The sequence below is a fragment of the Aedes albopictus genome, chromosome 2 (assembly GCF_035046485.1).
Source record: "Aedes albopictus strain Foshan chromosome 2, AalbF5, whole genome shotgun sequence".
Lineage (NCBI taxonomy): Eukaryota > Metazoa > Arthropoda > Insecta > Diptera > Culicidae > Aedes > Aedes albopictus.
Genome location: NC_085137.1, coordinates 29,887,120 through 29,908,282, shown reverse-complemented (window position 1 = coordinate 29,908,282; position 21,163 = coordinate 29,887,120). Strand labels below are relative to the sequence as shown.

At 41.6% G+C, this 21,163-nt stretch overlaps 2 protein-coding genes across 2 annotated transcripts; one reads left to right on the top strand and one right to left on the bottom strand.

Moving 5' to 3' along the window:
* Positions 1 to 18,074: 18,074 nt before the first annotated feature.
* LOC109415856 (gastrulation defective protein 1 homolog) lies at positions 18,075 to 20,349 on the top strand. Its single transcript, XM_019689804.3, has 3 exons — positions 18,075 to 18,254; positions 18,313 to 19,053; positions 19,173 to 20,349. Exons 1-3 carry the CDS (start codon positions 18,176 to 18,178, stop codon positions 20,315 to 20,317), a joined length of 1,965 nt encoding a protein of 654 aa, XP_019545349.3. The 5' UTR covers positions 18,075 to 18,175; the 3' UTR covers positions 20,318 to 20,349.
* A 35-nt stretch (positions 20,350 to 20,384) lies between these two features.
* Positions 20,385 to 21,085, bottom strand: LOC109402269 (NTF2-related export protein). Its single transcript, XM_019674923.3, has 2 exons — positions 20,904 to 21,085; positions 20,385 to 20,822 (listed from the first exon to the last, which is right to left on the bottom strand). Exons 1-2 carry the CDS (start codon positions 20,922 to 20,924, stop codon positions 20,424 to 20,426), a joined length of 420 nt encoding a protein of 139 aa, XP_019530468.1. The 5' UTR covers positions 20,925 to 21,085; the 3' UTR covers positions 20,385 to 20,423.
* Between the last annotated feature and the right edge of the window lie 78 nt (positions 21,086 to 21,163).

Here is a 21,163-nt window from a genome sequence, read left to right as displayed (position 1 = left end):
TAGTCTATTCTAGTCCATTCTAGTCTATTCTAGTCCATTCTAGTTTATTCTAGTCTATACTAGTCTATTCTAGTATTATTGAAAGATTGTTGTTTCTCGCTTGATGGTTTATTGAAGAATGACTTACTGGCTAATGAGTACAGCTATTTATACTGTCAAACCGATTACTTCAGCTGTTACTTTGATTAGCAACTGCTACTACGATTGGTAATCTTTGCTACTTCAACACCCCCTCTCAGTTGCTTAATTCTAATCCCATTTTACTCCGAAGGTTGATGATTGATGTTGAGCCTGTTGGCAAACTGAATTCGTTCTGCTGCCCTTTGCGTGACTTCCTTCTGTGCCCTGGTTGTCTTTGGGGTGGCTATTTTAACTGCGTTTCTCCAAGGTCCGCCATCAATCCGCTCGGTCAAATGGTAATATACTCTGCTTCTGTTGATGACATTGCTATCGCTGCTGGTTTCTTTACTTCTCCTGGGTTGGCGTGACATCCTGGTATCTTCTCTTCCGATTTGCCGCTCAGGAACGAAGTCAACGCGTCCATTTGATTGATTTCTTTTCCTCTGGTATTTGCGATGGCCAAGACTGTTCGTATCGTGCTCCATTTCATCATCGAGGTGAAACGTTTTGGTAACCTGAGAAGGATGATCCACAGCAGAAAACGATCCATACGAAGCAAAAAAATCTTTGAACCCACCTGGTTTCCTGCACTCCCGACCACTAGTCTCATTCTGAAAGTTACTCCTTTCAAGTTGTGATGGGAGTGCCGATGCTCCTGATTCCGTGTCACTCGGTTCGCCAGTCGAATCTTCAGATAGAATGTAATCAGTATCTTGATCTTCTTCTTCATGGTGATCATTAATTCCATCTCGAAGCTCATGGGGATACATTTCTGCTATCGCTTCTGCTTGTGCAAGTTGTTCATCGGGATGTACCTAGGCTACAGCTTGCGCTATTTCCCCCTCTTTCTCTTGTGTTTCCGGAATCGTTAGGGGAACAACTGTGCGTGTCATTGGAACTTCATCTTCAGGCCTCTTCCAAACATCTCGAGCCACAAACCGATTTCTTGTTGAAGGTCGATTACCGCTACATGGCGCATATCCAAGCATCTTGCAACGTTATCCTGTGCGTCCTATGGGATGCAACTTTGTTTGCTTCTGTTCCGGAATCCGAGAGAACGCCTGACTCCCGGATGTGAGCAAATGATCCACCTTTGGCTTTTCTCCGTTCCACATTTCAACGGGAGTTTTGCTTCTGATGGCCTTCGTTGGACTTCGGTGGATCCGGGTCAATGGTCTTGCCGCTGGTTTTGCAAATCCGTTTTCCGCAAGCATTTCGTCAAACTTTTTGGCGGTTTTCGTAAACATCATTCCGTGGACCATTTTCGAACGATGCAGCTTCTTCGTGTTTTGGTATCTCGGTTGAGCATACCGCCGTTGCCAGCCTTCCACATTACTGATTTCTCCAGGTCCTGCCGTTAGAGCTGATTCCGTTTCCACATCCATCGTGATATAAAACAATTTACCGCGCATCATGGCTTCACCGATAATATTTCCAAACTTGCTCAGAACTGCTCGATCCTGTATAAATTCCACGTGTACACCAACCTTCAGCAACGCCGCTACAGATAGTAGATTGAACCGGAGATTGGAGACGTACAACACTTTAGTGATCTTCAATGACAGTCTTCCGCTCTCAGTGACCACCCTCCCCTTCACGATTTCTTCGTTTGGGGCTTCCATACATTCCGCATTTTTGGCGCTATCGATGGTTACCGGGTTGGTCAACTCCACAATCGAAGAAAAAAGTTTGTCCGAGTTTGCCATATGCCTGCTTGCTCCAGAGTCGAGTATCCATTCCACCTTGTATCGCGTAGACTTGTTTAGTTCATCGGGAGAGACCAAAGCCACCTCTCGGTCCACCGGGATCTCTGCCGCTTGAGCTCGCGCATAGTTTCTTGCTTTAGGACAGGCTGCACGTTTGTGGCCAAATGATCCACACCCAAAACATTTTCCGGAAAATTTGGGACCATCCTCCGACGTATTATTCGCCTTTGTCGCCAGAACCATTCCTTCAGAACTGTTCATCGCGCCGCCATCCCTTCCAAATCGCTTCCGTTCCTCTGCCAGTAAACGAGCCTTCACCATGTCCAGCTTGATCTGGTCATCCGCTAGGTTTTCCATTGCCGTTGTCACAACATCATAGGAGGCCGGCAACGAAATGAAAAGTTGACTCACTTGATCGAGTTCTGTCAAAGTCGCCCCGGCGTCCTGCAGCTGCCGCACGAGTTCATCGAATCGCCGAAAGTGATCGGCCAACGCAGTACCTTCATCCATCCGGAGGAGAGCCAGGGATCGACGAATGTAGGTTTGTGACGCAAGTCCCTTCTTGGAGAACGTGTTCGACAGGGATTTCCACATGGTCTTCGCTGTCGGCTTGTCCCGAACGTATTCCAGGTGACTGTCGGCAATGAATGTAACCAGCAACGCCTTCGCTCCGTCATCCTTCTCCCGGAAAACCTTCTTCACATCTTCGGACGCCGCATCCGCTGGTGGCTCGACCGTTATGATATCCCGAACGCCTTGAGCCGCCAGCTGGGTCTCGACACGGAACTTCCAGGTGTCGAACCCGTCTCCGGAGAACTGAACTATTCCAGCCTTTTTCGCACTGGTGGTCATTCTTGCTCCCGGATTCCAATTCAAATCTTGAACTTCAACGGCTCTTCGGGTTTCAGGTTCTCCGTAGTGGATTTCTTCTCCGTCCCGGTTGGTATCGGTTCCAGGCTCTTCAATTTCTCCTATTTGTTTGGTTTTTGATTCTTCCGTGGGCGAGACTGGGCCCACAACCTATTGAAAGATTGTTGTTTCTCGCTTGATGGTTTATTGAAGAATGCAGTGTTGGTAAACTCACACTCAAAGCACACTCATGAACCGCTCCTGCGTGAGCAAACTCGCGCGCGATTCTGAATCGTTTTCTCACGTGCGAGTTTTTCATGCAAAATCTCGCTCTCACGAGTCAATCGCCGAAATCTCGTTTGCTTGTAAAACAAATTCCAATCAATTTGAACGACAGTCTTTGGTGTTGTACGCTAGATATGCTTTTGTTCTATCATGCAAACCTAAAAGCTTTGATGTACAGGGGATAGACAAAATGATCGGGACAGGCAAAATTTTCACTTTCCAAAAAATGGTCAACTAGCTGTAACTTTTCGAAAAGTGCATCAAATATTCTCAAATTTTTACTGTAAGTTCTTCAACTAGTTGTCTATCAGTGGACAAAATTTGGAAAAGATCGAACAATTCTTCACGAAGTCATAAAGATTTTTGGAAAAGATAAAATTATCCGATAGCCAACTTTGAGCTGTTATACCTCAGGATTAAATAAACCGATTGCAATGAAATTTTGACCATTCATGACTTATATAATGAGCTCTGAAAAACATTTGACTTAACTTGAAATTTTTAACAAGCGAAAAAGTTATAGCGATTTAATTTTTTTCACGATTTTTTAGTAAATTGGTTAATTTTTAATATGCATCCCATTACTTTTTCAATTTATTGGCGGCTATGTTGTTACTTTCCTTCAAAACGCATTTATATATAAGTCAATTTGAGGGAGACTAAATGAACTATAATTTGCATCTTGAATTTTGAAACGATGTTGATGTTTTGGATAATTTGATGCTTTATTAGAAAAATAATCTAATCGTTATAATTTTCTTCCGTGTTAAGAATCTTAAGTTAAGTCAATGGTTTTTCATAGCTCATTATATAAGTCATTAATGGTCAAAATTTCATTACATTCGGGTAACTGAATCCGGAGATATAACAGCTCAAAATTGGCTATCGAATAATTTTATCATTTTCAAAAATCTTTATAACTTCGTGAAGAATTGTCCGATATTTTTTAAATTTTGTCTACTGATACACAACTAGTTGAAGAACTTACAGTAAAAATTTAAGAATATTTGATGCACTTTTCGAAAAGTTACAGCTAATTGAACATTTTTTGAAAAGTGAAAATTTTGCCTGTCCCGATCATTTTGTCTATCCCCTGTAAATGATAACAAAACCAAGAAATAAAGCAATGAGTGAAATCACGAGTCAACTCATGCATGATTTTTTCGGCGGTGAGTTTGGCGAGTCAAGAATCGCGCGTGAAACAACTCAACCATGAGATTTGAGAATTTGAGTTTTTACCAACACTGGAAGAATGACTTACTGGCTAATGACTACAGCTATTTATACTGTCAAACCGAATACTTCAGCTGTTACTTTGATTAGCAACTGCTACTACGATTGGTAATCTTTGCTACTTCAACAAGTATATTCTAGTCTATTCTAGTATATTCTAGTCTATTCTAGTCTAGTCTAGTCTATTCTAGTATATTCTAGTATATTCTAGTCTATTCTAGTCTATTCTAGTCTATTCTAGTATATTCTAGTCTCCCTGATAAAAATATACAATAATATCGCCATAAACTTCCATTGAATAATGATAAAGTTGATTGTTCAACAACAAATCATATTGTGTACGTATTTTCCTGCTGAAAATTATGTATTGGAACTACAATATGTGCACAATAAAATGAATGGCACTAGAGATTTCAATAATAAAAACACCATAAATTGAATGGTAGTTGACTTGAATTTGCTCCAGAAAATTTGGATTTTTTTATGGTAAAGATACATAACAACCCCCATTTTCTATTGTAAAAGTGACATTTACAATACATGCTATGGTGGAAAACCATAGGGTCTGTTGTTACTCTATCGTTTTAAACAATTGAAATCATGGTAACTACCGTAAACTGGGGTGTAGTTGATCAGTGGGGTGAACTTGATCACTCAATTAGCCGCGGATATCGATTTTCAAGGAAGCAACAATTCTATTTTTACCATCCGCAATCCAATGACGTAACATTAAAATGGAATGGTAACTTCCTTGAAAGTCGATATTCGTGGGTAATTGAGTGATCAGGTTCACCCCACTAATCAACTACACCCCATTTTGCGGTACCATTCATTGCAGCGTGTTGTAACAATACATTTTGTTGTATCTCTATGATCTTTTTTATTAGGGCTATTCTAGTCTATTCTAGCCTATTCTAGTCTATTCTAGTCTATTCTAGTCTATTCTAGTCTATTCTAATCTATTCTAGTCTATTCTAGTCTATTCTGGTCTATTCTAATCTATTCTAGTCTATTCTATTCTATTCTATTCTAGTCTATTCTATTCTAGTGCTTGCACAGCTAGTATTGCAAAGCATTTTTGGAATATCAGAATTTCTTCTGATATTTTCTTGTCAATATTGAAACTTGCAGCATATCAGCGATGATGTGATAAAAATATTAACCTTCCTTTTGCATCACGTTGGCAACAGCTCGCTGACGTAGTGTACGGTTTGGGTCAAAAATTACCCTAATGCCAAAGAAGGGTTAAAACGGCCAGGCCCACTGTGCAGACTAATGAGTTTGAAGATAATTACAAAAAACTTGCGGCAATTAGATTATCCACTTATGAATAACATAATTAACACAATTTTTGAATATGATAAAAGAAGAAACGGAGACAACCTACAATCCATTTCATTTTCAAGGGGATTGGGTTTGTACGTATAACCGTTGCGTTGGGAGTGACTTTGCTAAGAAAGTTAATGACACTCCATCGATGCTCTCCTGGGATGGGGCTAAATGGGAATACCGTCTACCCTCGTTGGTTTGACCGCATCTAATCTGTACACTTTTTTATTAGACCCCCGTTAGTCTGCACATCGTTCAAACTAAAAATGGTTTAAACGTCATTCTGTTCATGGAACGGGGTGAAACGGAACGCAGAATCAAAACAAAACAGAAAGAAAGGTTGCCATCAGTGTGTTATACGATGCCAACAGGGTTCAAATTAAAAAATGAGCCCCGTTGGTTTGCATGAGGTGTCGTTCAAACCAACGGGGGTAGACGGTAAATGAAGATTGAGGTTTATGAGTCAGAAGTGAGTAGTTGGCCGTGTGCAGCATAGTTGTCCCATGTTCTATGGAAATTCCTATTAACATGGGACAACTATGCTGTACACGTCAGTGTAAGTAAAAGAAAATCAGTGTAAAAAAAAATCCGTTTAAGTCCAACAACTATTTGTTGTCCTTCTATGACAGATACGAGTTTGAACATCAACCAAAGATATCCGATTAACTGTATCAACTGAAAGTTCGTCTTAAGTGTCTCGTACAAGGGGACGGCAACCTATTTTTTCATTATGGAGTTTGACAGGTTGGATTGTGCCTCCTTACGTGGAGCATAAATTTATACTCCAGCCAAAATGTTCACCAACACAGTCGTGAAATTTGAATGTTTACCTTTTTATGAGGGATATCGGTGCAAAACGCTTTGGTGTTGGTCATGAAAAAGCGGCATAATTTGATAATTTTCAGTTTCAGAGTGTCGATGTTTGGGTAAAGTTCCTACAGAGATTGGGAATTGTTTGTGAAAAGACCCACAACACCTCTTTTCGCAAATTTTGTTCGCCAAAGTGCGTTTTTCCTTATTTTCTCCCGCTGCTGTATTGAGTGAATGTTGGTATTAGTGAGCTCTGGTTGCGCATGATAAGCGGCAACAAAATCAGATCACCGTAGCACCCCCGTGGTCTCGTACTTGACTCAGCGAAATCGGGAAATCGCCACGAATTCTAACAACTACACTCTCAAACTCCGTCACAGACCCTATTAAAACTCAGGGTATGGCTTAAGAACTGTGCGAAGTGAGTGGCAGCTGGATGGAAGCTAATCATCTGACGAGAGTGGGCTCGGTGCATGGTCGGTTGATTCCCGGGATGGGCCTCGCCGGTCAATAAAGGAACAACAGCCCGGCTTTGCGTACTAAGGTTCATGCTATGGCCGAGCGTGGAATAATGTAATCTCTATTTTTCGGGATTCGGTTCAGGTTCACGGCGTACAGTTAACGATGACATTCTACAAAGAATCGACTGTCGTTGATCCTGGTCCTCGTGGAGTAACGGAACGGGGCCTTAGCTTCGGTAATTAAATTTTTAAATTTTGAAGATTTTTTTTATTCTAGAGCATCTTTTTTCTGGGCCATTATTATTTTATTCTAGAACTTCATTTCGATACCTGAAATCAATTACAAAGAGAACCATTGGAAAATATACAAAAATAAATATACAAAAGATGTACATTATAATATATAGTAAAATTTTGAAAAAATCGATGTTTTTTGAGAAATTTCTCAATAAGCTTTTGGATGGCAATCATGTTATTTTGGAAAATTAAACAAACGATTTGTGTGGAAAACTAAACAAAAAATGCACCTCCAGAAAATTAATTCACAAATTGCATTTAAATTCTAAAAATTTTTTAGTAAATATACAGCACATATAAAAAAATCCACACAAATTTGAAAAATTTAGCAAGTCTACGAGAGGAAGGAAGTAATGTTCCATTACAGCACTGATAATTTGGTGTGGGAAAGTAGGCCTTTTCCTGACAGGTTTGCGTGAGGTAAAACAGCCTATTACAATGAGAAATTGCAAAACAAAAACTATTTACTAGCGTTTCGTGAGAAACTACTAACAATCACTCGTTAAACAAGAACCATTATGACGAATGCATAATGGTAGCATTAACCCCAGTTTCGTGTTCAAAAGGAATCGCTCAAGTAAGTTCTTGACCGATTCCTGGCAGAAACTTTTCACAGGGACAGCCATTTGAATTGTCATTCCTTACTTACCTTACCTTACCTTACCGATCAGGTTAAGGCCGGTGTGGCCTCTGCTGTACATAGTAGCCGCCTCCATTCCACTCGGTCCATGGCTGTTTGTCTCCAGTTCCGCACTCTGCGTAAGATCCGCAGATCGTCCTCCACTTGGTCGACCCACCTATCTTGCTGCGCTCCACGTCTTCTTGTACCGGTCGGATGACTCTCAAGAACCATTTTATTCGGGTTGCTATACGACATCCTGATGACGTGACCCGCCCACCATAGCCTCCCGGTATGGACGATGGTTGGTTCTCTCAGCAGCTGATGCAGCTCGTGGTTCGTTCGCCTTCTCCAAGTCCCGTCTTCCATCTGCACTCCGTCGTAGATGGTACGCAACACGTTCCGTTCAAAAACTCCAAGGGCGCGTTGGTCCTCTGCACGTGGCCATTGTTTCGTGCCCATAGAGAACGACCGGTCTGATCAGCGTTTTGTAGATAGTTAACTTCGTGCGAACTTAATTCGATCGTAGAGTTCTGCGAAGTCCAAAGTAAGCACGATTTCCTGACACAATGCGCCTCTGAATTACTCTGCTGGTGTCGTTGTCGTCGGTCACCAGTGAGCCCAAGTACACGAATTCTTCAACCGCCTCGATTTCATCACCGTCGATATGAATTCGGGGTGGCGGGCGCGGTGATTCCTCCCTGGAGCCCTTTGCCATCATGTACTTTGTCTTCGACACATTAATGACTAATCCGATTCGCCTGGCTTCACTCTTTAGTCGGATGTACGTTTCCGCCATCGTCTCAAATTTACGAGCAATATCATCAGCGAAACCAAGCAGCTGAACGAATTTCGAGAAAATCGTTCCACTCGTGTTTATCCCCGCTCTCCTAATTACACCCTCTAAAGCAATGTTGAACAGCAAGCACGAAACAACAGTTCTTTATGTTGAATAGAATTTGAATTATTCAAAGATACTTTCTTCGGAATTTGTTCACTCAAATTTGGAGAAATTATAAAGCATAATGTTGTGTATGGACTGAACCGTGTATTGTTAAAACTTGTACTATAGAATAGTGTTTTTTGTTTGTTCAATTATACCTGCCAGCTAGTAACATAGTCAAATTCAAATAACGTGACATCACAACCTTGTCACACCTACAAGGTATAAGGACACCTGACACGCTCTCAAATGCAAACCAACATATGGCCATTCCCAACAAAGAAAAATTTGCATAGGGGCTGTCCATTAATTACGTAAGGGAAATTTTGCGATTTTTCTACACCCCCTCCCCCCCTTGTAAGATTTTTTGTATGGAAAGCCAAATATTTTTGTATGGCGCGTAAGATTTCTCAACCCCCCCTCCCCCTATAAACCCTTACGTAATTAATGGACAGCCCCATATCTTCTATGCTAGGGGACGACGGATCGCCTGACTTGAATTGATGCAGAGTGCATTCTAGGCCGGACAAGCCTCATAATTTGTTGATAATATTCAGCTACTTTACACCCAGTTCACCGAGAGTCACGCTGATGTCAACTAAAATCAAACTTCGTTACAAAGTAGTATGCTAAATGAAGTGTTCGTCTCCGGAAGGCTTTACTCTGCGGGAGGTTAAATCAGACGATGCGTGATCCGGAGACATCTCACCCAACGAACTGTTCACGAATGTCGGTCGGTGCATCGGTAGCCTTGAAGGTCTCCAAACAGAGATTAGCAAGTATACAGCGCAGTTCAAAACATCGGAACAGTAATACAAATTTACGATTAATTGAATTTCACAATGCATTCACGCGATCACGAACGAGTGATTTCATCCTGGCCGCGATGTGCAGGAATTCGTCCACATCTAAAATTTCGCCAAGGTCAGCGTTGAAAATCGCGCCTTCTCTCAAAACAATCATCGGCTGTGATTGTTTTCCCCAACTTTTCAATGCAACAAGTAACCGGCATACATCTACGAGTGTATATTCTACCATCGACCCCAATAATATTCACGGTTTACCTTCGAAGGCATGCGGAAATGCGAGGTTTCCTTCCCATTCGGACCAGCCTGAGTATTTACAACGAATAACACCATAGCGCGACGTGTTGACCGTCAAGGGGGGATCCAGGGGTCAACCTTATTGCACTAACCCTGTCAGAGCTATGAAACGAGAAAAGGCCAGAAAATTTAAAACAGTCGTGAAATCAGCTGCTACCGGCCAGTTCACGTTTTTCTACTTTTCGCAAAAAAAATCGCATTCACTGTCAGAACTTGGCCTATTGAACCAGTATGGGAGTGAGGGGTGGAATATATGTAGGCCACTCACTCACTGCCTATAGGTACCACAGTGGAACAACGTCACGACGACGAGACGATGACCGGCTGACCTGACCAGAACAAAGCGAAGAGCGAGGTTTTTGCCTTCCATCAAGGAACGACTTCAGCAGCGGAGGCAAAACTCAGTCTGGACTAAATGGCGATGCATGGTTGATGGTGGCAGGTGCACAGTTCTATTAATAATTTGCAGTAAGTACGAACTTCACAGCTTCCATTTATAGTAACTGGTGGGTTTTGTTTATACCCAATATACGAATTTGCACTCGTGAATGTTCAACTTCAATAAGGTTAAAAATTTTATTCCCTATTGCGATTGTGGAAAAAATACTAATCCAAGTTAATACAAGGTTTTAGAGGTTTCCTAAATCAATCAGGAACTTTTGAAATTATTATACCTAGAACCAAGAAAGGAGTTAGCGGAAAGGTTATAAAAAATCTAAATATACCCCCGTTTTCCCAAAAATTCCTTGGTTTGAAATTCAAAAAATCAGTCTTTAAGATCCAGAAAGCAGATATATAAAAACCTACTTAGTGTTACATATAGGGTATGTGTGCCAGCAGTAATCTCATGCTCCCATATTCATCCTATTGGAAAACAAACGATTACGGCACCGATTAATTCAGTTCTTTTTGTTTTCATACGGGCTCACAAGGGCGTAACCAGCTTTTCGGTCAGGGGGGGGGGGGGGGGGCAAGCACCCTTAGCAAATTTGTACCTACTAGATTATAAAACTATACGCAATACAATGAAATTGAATATATTAACATTATATCGAAGGAAGGCTCTCTCAGTCTCTGAAAATTCAACGATTTCATTCCAGACGTTTCCTCGTTCAAAGATTTTGAAACAGTCGTTGGTAGATTGAGTAGTACTGTGAAAAGTTGATGCAAAAAGTTACCACAAAATCACCACAAAAAAGCCCAGATCACGACCAACCGACAATCACAAAAACATACAATTTAGGACGAAAGCGATTGATCAATTTTTCCCTTGAAAAAGGCCGCATCCCATGGCCGAAACGTCGGGCGGAATAGAACAAAATCGTTTAATTTTCAAAGACTGAGAAAGCCAACTTCCTTTCAACATATTTCCAATCGTTCGCCAAGAATAAAAAAAAAATCAAAAAAATAAAAAAAATACAATAAGTATGTATATTCTAAAAGCATTAATTATTTCTTCAGCAGTCACGCTGTTGTATTTTGTACAATACATTAAAAAAGCTCGCATGATCTACATAAATCAACGTGGCGCTGGTAGCGGTGACCAAGTTCTGGAAGAATAGGGATTTTTATTTACTCGTGCATTATTTTGTTCTATTTTTTGTTAATCTCTACAAAACATTCATAAGAAACTATAGCTGAACTCTTTTGGAAACTACGAACTCTTTTGAAGACTAACCTGGTTTCTGTAAATTATCTTCCAACACAATTCGTTGAAGGAATTCCTCCAGAAATTCTTGAAAATATTCAAAAAAAATCATTACGTAATCCTGGAAAAGTTCTTGGATACATCTCTGAAAAGATGATTGAAGGATTTCTGAAATTTCCGAAGGAACTGCTGAATGGATTTTTATAGAGAACCTGAGAGGAATTTCTGAAGAAATCATTTGAGGAATTCCTGGAGCAATCCTTGGAAGACTTCCTGGATACCCTACTAACAAAAGTAGCTGCATAAAAGCTTATGGAGCAAACGCCCTTGGAAGAAAGCTCGCTTAAGCTCTTATACAGCGAAAATGTTAGTTGGGTAAATCCCTGAAGAAATACCTGGATGAATCCCTGGAACAATAGGCTCCTAAAGTCCTATCGGGATTCTTGTTTTAAACCACAATATATGGTTCAAGAGTACATATTTACTCATTTTTTGACGTTTTAATTAACCTTAGTGTGGCCAGCAAAAAAAAAACACCCGTAGAAGGCCGGCAGAGTACCCGGGTACCCACGAAATGAAAATGATCATATCTCAGCGATTTTCCACCGATTTTAAAAGTTTTTGCCTCATTCAACTCAGAAACTCATTATCTATCGAAATCGTATTTGGTTGGACCGGTCCGATCACCATAGGTACCGGATCCGTGTTTTTATACAATACAATATACGGGATTTTCGGTAGGTTAGTAGCAATTTCGGTACCAAGCATCGTAAAGTTGCTTTGGTATATTGTATCTGACCGGCCTGGAATCATAAAACGTGTTGACTTTGAAACTGTGATTTCGGAACACGCTTCCCGTGAGGCCATGGTTGACCATAAACACTTTAAGGTATCCTAGCCTTAACAATGTGGGTTTCAATATGGTATAAGGACATGCTCCCAAAAATATGGATTTTCCGAAAACCACAGTGATTAGATCGGTCTAACCAAATATTTTCCCGATAGATGATGAGTTTCTGAATTGAATGAGCTAAACATTTCCAAAATCGATGAAAAATTGACGGAGATATGATCATTTCAATTTCGTGGATACCCGGGTACCCTGCCGGCCTTCCACGTAATAAAAAAATGCAGGAGCCCCCCTCCCCTGCCCCTCCTCACTTTAAAATTGGGTCAACCCCAGTAATAGATGTATATTCACGAGTTCTAAGATCTAACAGAGTTCCAACATCCTAGTCTCAATAACCATTAAAATATCGAGATTTGAAATTGAAAAAGGTACCCGGGTACCCTGCCGGCCACATAAGTGTTCGTAGTTGAAAATATATATTTTTTATGTTTTTAGCCTTTTGTCTCGTCCCTAGCTTATAACACATACTTTGAGTGATTTTTTTTCACCTTGTATGTCAGATAGGAACATTTTTGAAATCCCAGTGCGGAAAATGTCGAGCTCAGTCACATAAGGTAGACCTCAAATGTCAAAGCAGAACTATTTACCATTTAACTTATTTCGAATTTTCTCATTATTCCTTTGTTTTTCAAGTTCGAGTAAAGTACAATTCCGTTTAGAATACCATGCTTGATCGTATTTTCAATATAAGCGAGATTTCGTCTTTAATTTTAGGACCCTATTCTAGAGATTCCTCCAGGGATATTTCTAGAGATTCCTCCAGGGATATTTCTAGAGATTCCTCCGTTAAACCCTACAGGCATTCCAGGGTTGCCTCCAAGAATTTCTGCAGGGCTTTACTCGGGAATTCCTTCTGTGATTCTTTCTGCTACATTTTTTTTTAATTCATCCAAAGATTCTCCCAGGATTCTTAGGGCTCCTACAGGAATTCATCCTTGTATTCTTTTAGAAACTTCTCCAGGAATTAATTCAGAACTCTCTGCAGGAACTGTTTAAGGATTCCCTTAGGAATTCCTCTTGAAATGGCTTCCAGGATTCCTTCTGAAGTTACTTCAGGAACTCTTCTAAGGATTTCTTCAGAATTTCTCCAAGAATCCCAACTGTGATTTCTTCAGGAATTCCTCTAGGATTTTTCCAGGTATTTTTCAGGGAATTCTTGCAGGGATTTCTCAAAAAAATTTTCCAGGAACTCATCTAAAGATTCCTCCAGGGATTCCTCTAGAGATTTCTCTAGGAGTTCCTATTCCTCCTGGCCTAGGAATTGCTCATGAGATTCCATCAGCAATTGCTGTAGGAATTTCTCCAGACATTTCTCCATGGAATTCTCCAGGGATTTTCCTATGGATACCTCCAGGAAATCCTTCGAAAATTCCTCCAGGAAATCATCCAGAAGTTCCTCCAAGGATACTTCCAGTAAATCCTCTAGAGATTTCTTAAGAAATTCTTCCAGGAAGTTCTCCAGGAATACCTTCAGGATCTTTTCTGGGATTTCTCCAGCAAATTTCTTCAAAGATTCCCCCAGGGATATCTTTAGGAAATCCTTCAAGGATTTCTTCAGGAAATCCTCTAGGGATTTTTTTTTTTCGGAGATCCTTTAATGCAATTGTCCAGGAATACTTTCAGGATTTTTTCATGGATTCCTTCAGACATTCCTCGAGGAATTCCTCCAGAGATTCATCCAGGAATTGCTCCATAGGTTCCTCCTGTGACTTTTCCGCCAATTTCTCCAGGGATATTCCCAGAGATTTCTCCAGGGATTTCTCCACAAATTTCTTCAAGGATTCTCCCAGGGATTTGTTCATGAATTTCATTGAGGATTTCTCCAGAAATTCCGCAAGAAATTTCTCCAGGAATTGCTCCACGATATCCTTCAAAAATTATGTCCAGGGAATCCTCTATGGATTTTTTCAGAGATCCTTCCACGAAATTCTCCAGGAATGATTCGTCTAAGAATTGCTTCAGGGGTTTCTCCAGGGATTTTGCCACGAATTTCTCCAGGGATATCCCCAGAGATTCCTCCAGGGAATCCTCCAGAAATTCCTCCAAGGGTTCTTCCAGGAAACCCTTCTAGAAATTCTCAAGGGATTTTTTCATAAATTTCTCCAGGAATTTTCAGGGATTGCTCCCAGAATTTATCCAAGAAATCTCATCCAAGAATTCTTCCAGGAATTCCGCCAGGAATTTGTTCAGAAGTTTGTCCAGGCATTCCTCCAGAATTATCTCTAGAGATTTTCCCAGGAGTTGTTTCAGGGATTCCTCCAGGAATTAAATCAGGGATTTCTCCAAGAATTCTATCTAAAATTTCTCTAAGATTTCCTCAAAATATTTCTGCTGAAATTTTCTAAGCATTCCTCCCAGAATTCCTCCAGGAATTTCTTCAGAATTTCCTCCAAGGACTGAAAGCCTCTATAATATAGCTAAATCAATCAATCAATCCAAGGAATTCTCCAGAAAATTGTCTAGGATTTCTTCCAGTATTTCCTCATGAGATCTCTTCAGATATTTCTCTGGGTATTCCTCCCACGTATACTTTCAGAAATTTTTCCAAGGATTCCTCCGAGAATAGGGTCCTAAAATTAAAGACGAAATTTCGCTTATATTGAATAATACGATCAAGCATGGTATTATAATCGGAATTGTACTTGACTCGAACTTGAAAAACAAAGGAATAATGAGAAAATTCGAAATAAGTAAAATGGTATTAATAGTTCTACTTTGACACTTGAGGTCAACCTTGTGTGACGGAGCTCGACATTTTTCGCACTGGGATTTCAAAAATGTTCCTATCTGACATACACGGTGAAAAAAATCACTCAAAGTATGTGTTATAAGCTAGGGACGAGACAAAAGGCTAAAAACATAAAAATTATATATTTTCAACTACGGTTAATAAAAACGTCAAAAAATGAGTAAATATGTACTCTTGAACCATATATTGTGGTTTAAAACAAGAATCCCGATAGGACTTTAGGAGCCTTGAACAATACATCAACAAGCCTTTGGTCAAGCTATTGGTTCAAATTCAAAATTCATAAACTCAAGGGAATACTTCCGTTTGAAATGATACTGATTTAAGGAGAAACTTCAGAGAATACAAACATGGCTGTCACAATGGCCGACTTGGTCCCCTACTCACGTTTTCAAGAGCACCAATCTTGAAAATTTGTTAGCAAATGCTCTCGATTTGTAAAAGCTGCCTCTTTTTGGAAGTGAGCAAAGCCAGGAAAAACAAGTGCGGCTTGGTTCGATGCTTTGTTCGTCAGATTTGTGCCTCTAAAGTTTGTATGAAAAATTGCAATGGGATTTCTTGATGTTTCACCTTAAATAAACTCCTTTCTTTAAAGCCATTGGTTCAGTTTCCACAATCCAATAAACCCTATTTGTTCAACAGTAGTCCTTCAAACGCTACAGGTTCAACATCTATTCTCCTAATGCTACAGCTTCATTTTTTTACAATCCGCAAAAGCTACTGATTCGAATTCAATAATCTTTCGACCGCTACATTTTTGGAACAACGCTAGTTCGATTTCATCTTCATCTAACCTCACTGGTTTAATTTCACAACTCCTCCAAACGCTGCTAGTTCGATCGCAACAATCCTTTGAACGATACTGGTTCGATTTCAACAACTGCTGTGAACGCTAGTGGTTCGATTACAACATTCCTAAGACTGCTTGTTGCGCCGATCAGCTAGCCCCTCGGCCGAATCGATCAGTGTGGTTACCACAGAGCATGACAGTAGGTAGAGAAGACAAGATAACAAATACTAGCAAAAACGACGATCTGTCACCGATGATGACTATTCAGATTTGGTCCTTAGTGATAATTAGCCGGTGTGATAAACACAGTTAGAAAGCCTTTTCTTGTAAGAATTACGGTTTTTCATCGCTTATTTCCTTTAAACAGTTACATACGGTAAGAAAGTTACATGTCTTTGAATTGGATCAGTTTAATAATTGTTATATTGCACCTATTACTAGAATTTGCTATTTTGAGTGGCACTACGGCATTGCGATAATTTGGATTCATCAGAGTGTATTATTCACCTTAAACCTCTATAGAATAAGTAAGTTTATTGATTATTATTGCCTCATCAAACATTATGTTACATTGCCTTACCATTATATAGTCCAAAATACTTGGTATAGAGCCGTGTATCCCGGAAGCACGAAAGTAACATCGTCGTACGGTAGGACACCAAAATTGTAAGATTGCATTCCGTTTACTGAACTTATACAAAACTAATAAAGATCTTTTTAGCTTAAAGCGATTTCCCACAACTACCTGTGTATCGCTACAAAGGTTTGGTGACTCCCCGAACACTGCTGCTAGTTCGATTCCAACATCTCTTTGAACGCTACTGGTTTGATGTCAACAATCCTTCGAACTCAACTGGATCGATTTCAACGATCCTTCGAACGCAACTGGTTCGATGTCAACAATCCTTCGAACGCTACTGATTCGATTTCAACAATCCTTCGAACGCTACTGGTTCGATGTCAACTTTCCTTCAAACGCTACTGGTTCGATTTCAATATTCCTTCGAACGCAACTGGTTCAATTTCAGCAATCCTTCGAACGCTACTGGTTCGATTTTAATATTCCTTCAAATGCAACTGGTTCGATGTCAACAATCTTTCGAACGCTACTAGTTCGATTTCAATATTCCGTCGAACGCAACTGGTTCGATTTCAGCAATCCTTCGAACGCTACTGCACAGACAAACAGACGTAACACCTTAAACGATTTTCATGAAAATCCATTGCCCATTTCACACTACCATCACCTGGTGGAAAAGTTGCACGAATCACTGTGTTGTGCAATATCGTCAACAGAAGGCGCTAGTGTGAAACGTCAAACGCATAGAAAAACGATGCGCGCGCCTCTGGTTGTGAAAGCAACAACTATGAATATTTCAAATGATCGTTAAAAGCGTGGTCGATGGAAATTTCGCAAGTGTTACGTCTGTTTGTCTGTGGCTACTGGTTCGCTTTCAACAATCCTTCGAACGCTACTGGTTCGATGTTAACAATCCTTCGAATGCTACTGGTTCGATTTCAATAATCCTTCGAACGCAACTGGTTCGATTTCAGCAATCCTTCGAACGCTACTGGTTCAATTTCAATATTCCTTCGAACGCAACTGGTTCGATTTCAACGATCTTTCGAACGCTACTGGTTCGCAATGAGGTACAGATACAGGTGGCGCAGATAAAGATTATCTGATCGCAGATAAACAACTCAATTAGTGACGTCACTGCATTAGATCAGCGGCAGAACAAAAGAGACAACTAGTGGTTCGCAATGTTTATCGGCGCCAGCTGTATCTCTGTACCTCATTGACTGGTTCGATGTTAACAATCCTTCGAACGCAACTGGTTCAATTTTAACCATTAAGGTGATACGAGACGTCGTGTTATTTTTTCTATCTTCACTCTCTTTTCGTTTCGACCATGTCGCCTGCAACAGGGTGGGAGCTGTCCGTCTTGCTATTAGCCGTCTTCGGTAAGAGGCAACACATCGAATGGTCCTCATCAGCACCCCCTTGTATGCAAATTAATAGTTAATTTTTACCCGGGAATCGCCGCAAAAACGAAAACGATTGGAAACCCCTTGCGCTGTCATTCATAAGCGGCTGGCTTCTCCTTAAGAAATTACCCTATTTTATTTATTCTGATTCAATCCTGATTGAACTGAACAGTTTTGAGTATGCGTGTGTTTTAGATCATTTTCAAGCGGCTTTCTCTGCTTGTGGAAACTTCTGAAGGGAACAACATTTTGTAAACATAACCAGCCGTCAAAGCAGTAATCGATTTGAAAAATATTTTGGAATTTTACGTTTTTCGTCGAAAATAAATCCAAAATGAATAAAGGAAAAATAACTTTTGGTAAAATACAGCTGAAAACATCACCTGCAGCTGAAAATGCAGCTCCTGCAACAGGTAAAATTGGCAAAACACCAAATATTGCTGTTTTTATTTGACTACAAACTTCTTTCAGCATCCGGTGGCTTTGGATCGTTCAGCCGTGTGGAACCACCTCCCGAGCCGGGACCGTCCGGATCCGGCTCGAAACAGCACTCGGACGTGGACAAAATAGCATCCGATCTGGAAAACAGCCGAATGCAGGAAGTAATGGGAATTGCCGGATTCGGTCGGAAGGCCAAGCAGTTCGACATCAACGAGATGATCCAGAAGGCTAAACAGAACGCTCCGAAGGCCGAAGAAGATCCGAATGCGATCCGGGTTGAGGAACCCGGGGATGGTGGTGGAGGTGGGTCATCGGATGGGGAGAGCGATGAGGAGGTGATCGGGCCCATGCCAACGACTGCCGCGGGTTCCGGTGAGGGGAAAGTCAAAAGGAGGGAACGCCGGGACAGTGAAGATAGCGACGAGGATGATGACGATGACGATGATTTCGATGAAGACGCCCCGATCAATAAGATTCCAAATTCGCACGAGGTAGAAATGCGACATGGATCCAAAGCGGTCATTTCGCTGGCGGCCGATCCGTCCGGGGTCCGGTTGGCAACCGGTTCGGTGGATTACAATTTAAACTTTTGGGACTTTTCCGGAATGGATAAATCGATGAAGAGCTTCCGGAGTTTGCAACCTTGCGAAAATCACCCGATTCGGGATTTGCACTATTCCACTACCGGAGATATGATTTTGGTAGTTTCCGGAAGTTCCCAGGCGAAGGTACTGGATCGAGATGGCTTCGAGAAGATGGAGTGCGTTAAAGGTGAGCTTTAGGTTTTTGAGTTTTCTGATGTTGGTTCATCTGTATGCTAGACGTTTGTTCCATTTTTACGAAGCAGAAGTAAACAGTTACTGAATGTTTCATTTCGTTTCGTAAAATAGGTGACCAGTACATAACGGATATGACCAGGACAAAGGGTCATGTGGCCGGACTGACAGGGGGCTGCTGGAACTTTGTTAAAAAGGATGAATTTTTGACAAGCGCGATGGATTCCACTCTGAGGACATGGGTATTTGCCAAGTCCAAGGAACAGAAGAATGTCATCAAAACTCGAGCCCAAGGAGGATTGAAGACGGTTCCAACAGCTTGTACGTACAATCGAGATGGGACCCTAATTGCGGCTGGATGTAGCGACGGGTCGATTCAAACCTGGGACACGCGGAAGATGTTCGTCAATACGACCCACTGCGTGAGGGACGCTCATGCCAAAGGAAGCGACATTTCATCAATCCTCTTCTCGTACGCAGGACAGATTCTAGCCACCAGGTCAACCGATGAAACCCTGAAGTTATGGGATTTGAGAGCATTTAAAAAGCCGCTTCACGAGTTTGGCAACCTTTTCTCACGGTACGACACAACCGATTGCTGTTTCAGTCCGGATGACACCATGGTTCTGACGGGAGAATCCCTGCCCAAAGGACAGAAGCAGGCGAATTTGTACTTCTTCGATACCAAAACGTTCGAAACCGTAGCAACCATTCCGATTACGGATTCACACGTGATCCGTGCTCATTGGCATCCGAAGTTGAATCAGGTCTTCGTGGGATGCGGAAACGGAATCATTCGGGGCCTGTACGACGAGAAGCGCAGTATGAGAGGAGCCAAGCTGTGCGTCGTCCGAACCTATCGTAAGAAAAAGGACATGGAGATGATCGGAACCAGTCAGGTCATAACTCCGCACGCACTGCCGATGTTCCGGCAGGAAAAGTCACGCTCCCACCGAAAGAAGCTGGAAAAAGATCGCATGGATCCGGTTAAATCCAGACGACCGGATTTGCCCATCACCAGCGGCCAGGGAGGACGAGTGGCCAGCTCGGGAGGCACACTGTCATCCTACGTCATACGGAATTTGGGACTTAGCAAGCGAGTGGAAGACGACCAGGACCCTCGCGAGGCCATCCTGAAGTATGCCAAGGAAGCGGCCGAAAATCCCTACTGGATCTCTCCGGCCTACAACAAGACCCAACCGAAACCCATTTTCAACACGGAGGACGAACCGGACAGCAAGAAACCGAAAACGGAATAAGCAAAATAAAGTTTGTTCAAGTCTCACTCCAAGGACGATTCTTTCATTAATCTTCAAACTCACCGAATCTCTTCCAAATCATCCGTGTATTGATCCGCAGCAGCTCTTAAAAGATAGCATCCTGCAACCGGAAGCAATCGCTCGCAATCTTCCACTTGTCGCCTTGCGCCGTGATCATGAACGTCTGCTGGAACGGTTTGGTGGGATTGTCCTGGAACTTAACCGTTCCGGACACCTGAATGATGAATGTAAGCTGCGAGGACACAGCGTCGTCGATGATAGGCTGCGCGTCCAGGGTGTTCATGATGTGCTCCGAGCGGGGCAGTTCCTGGAAGTACTTCTGGATGTTGTCCTTGCCGTTGGCGCCGTTACCATTCCACACCAGCAGCCCGTTATCCATGTAGAGTCGAGCCATCTGGTGGCGTTTCTTGTCTACGCTTTCGTAATACAGCTTGGTGAATTCCTCGGCCGTCCGGCAAGCGGTGTCGATTTTGGTGCGCAGATCCTGGCAGGATAGATCGTAAACATCATTATTTCTGGGCAGGGAACATAACCTCAAATGGAAAAGTCGAAAACAGGTACTTACGGGATCAATTGCGGTTGTCATGTTTGTAGATTGATATTGATTGCTATTACAAGATGATAAACTTCACGTTAAGATTAGTTTCACAAGGTAAATGCGAGTTTTAAGCACTTTTTGGAGCAAAAACAACCTAAGCGATACAAATCGACGCCGCTTCGGGGTATTTTTTTTGTTTTGAACAGATTTTGACAGCTTAGTGTGTGTCCCTTCAGAAATGTCAATCGAAAATAATGGTACAGTAAAATCCAAGGAGAATACATTTT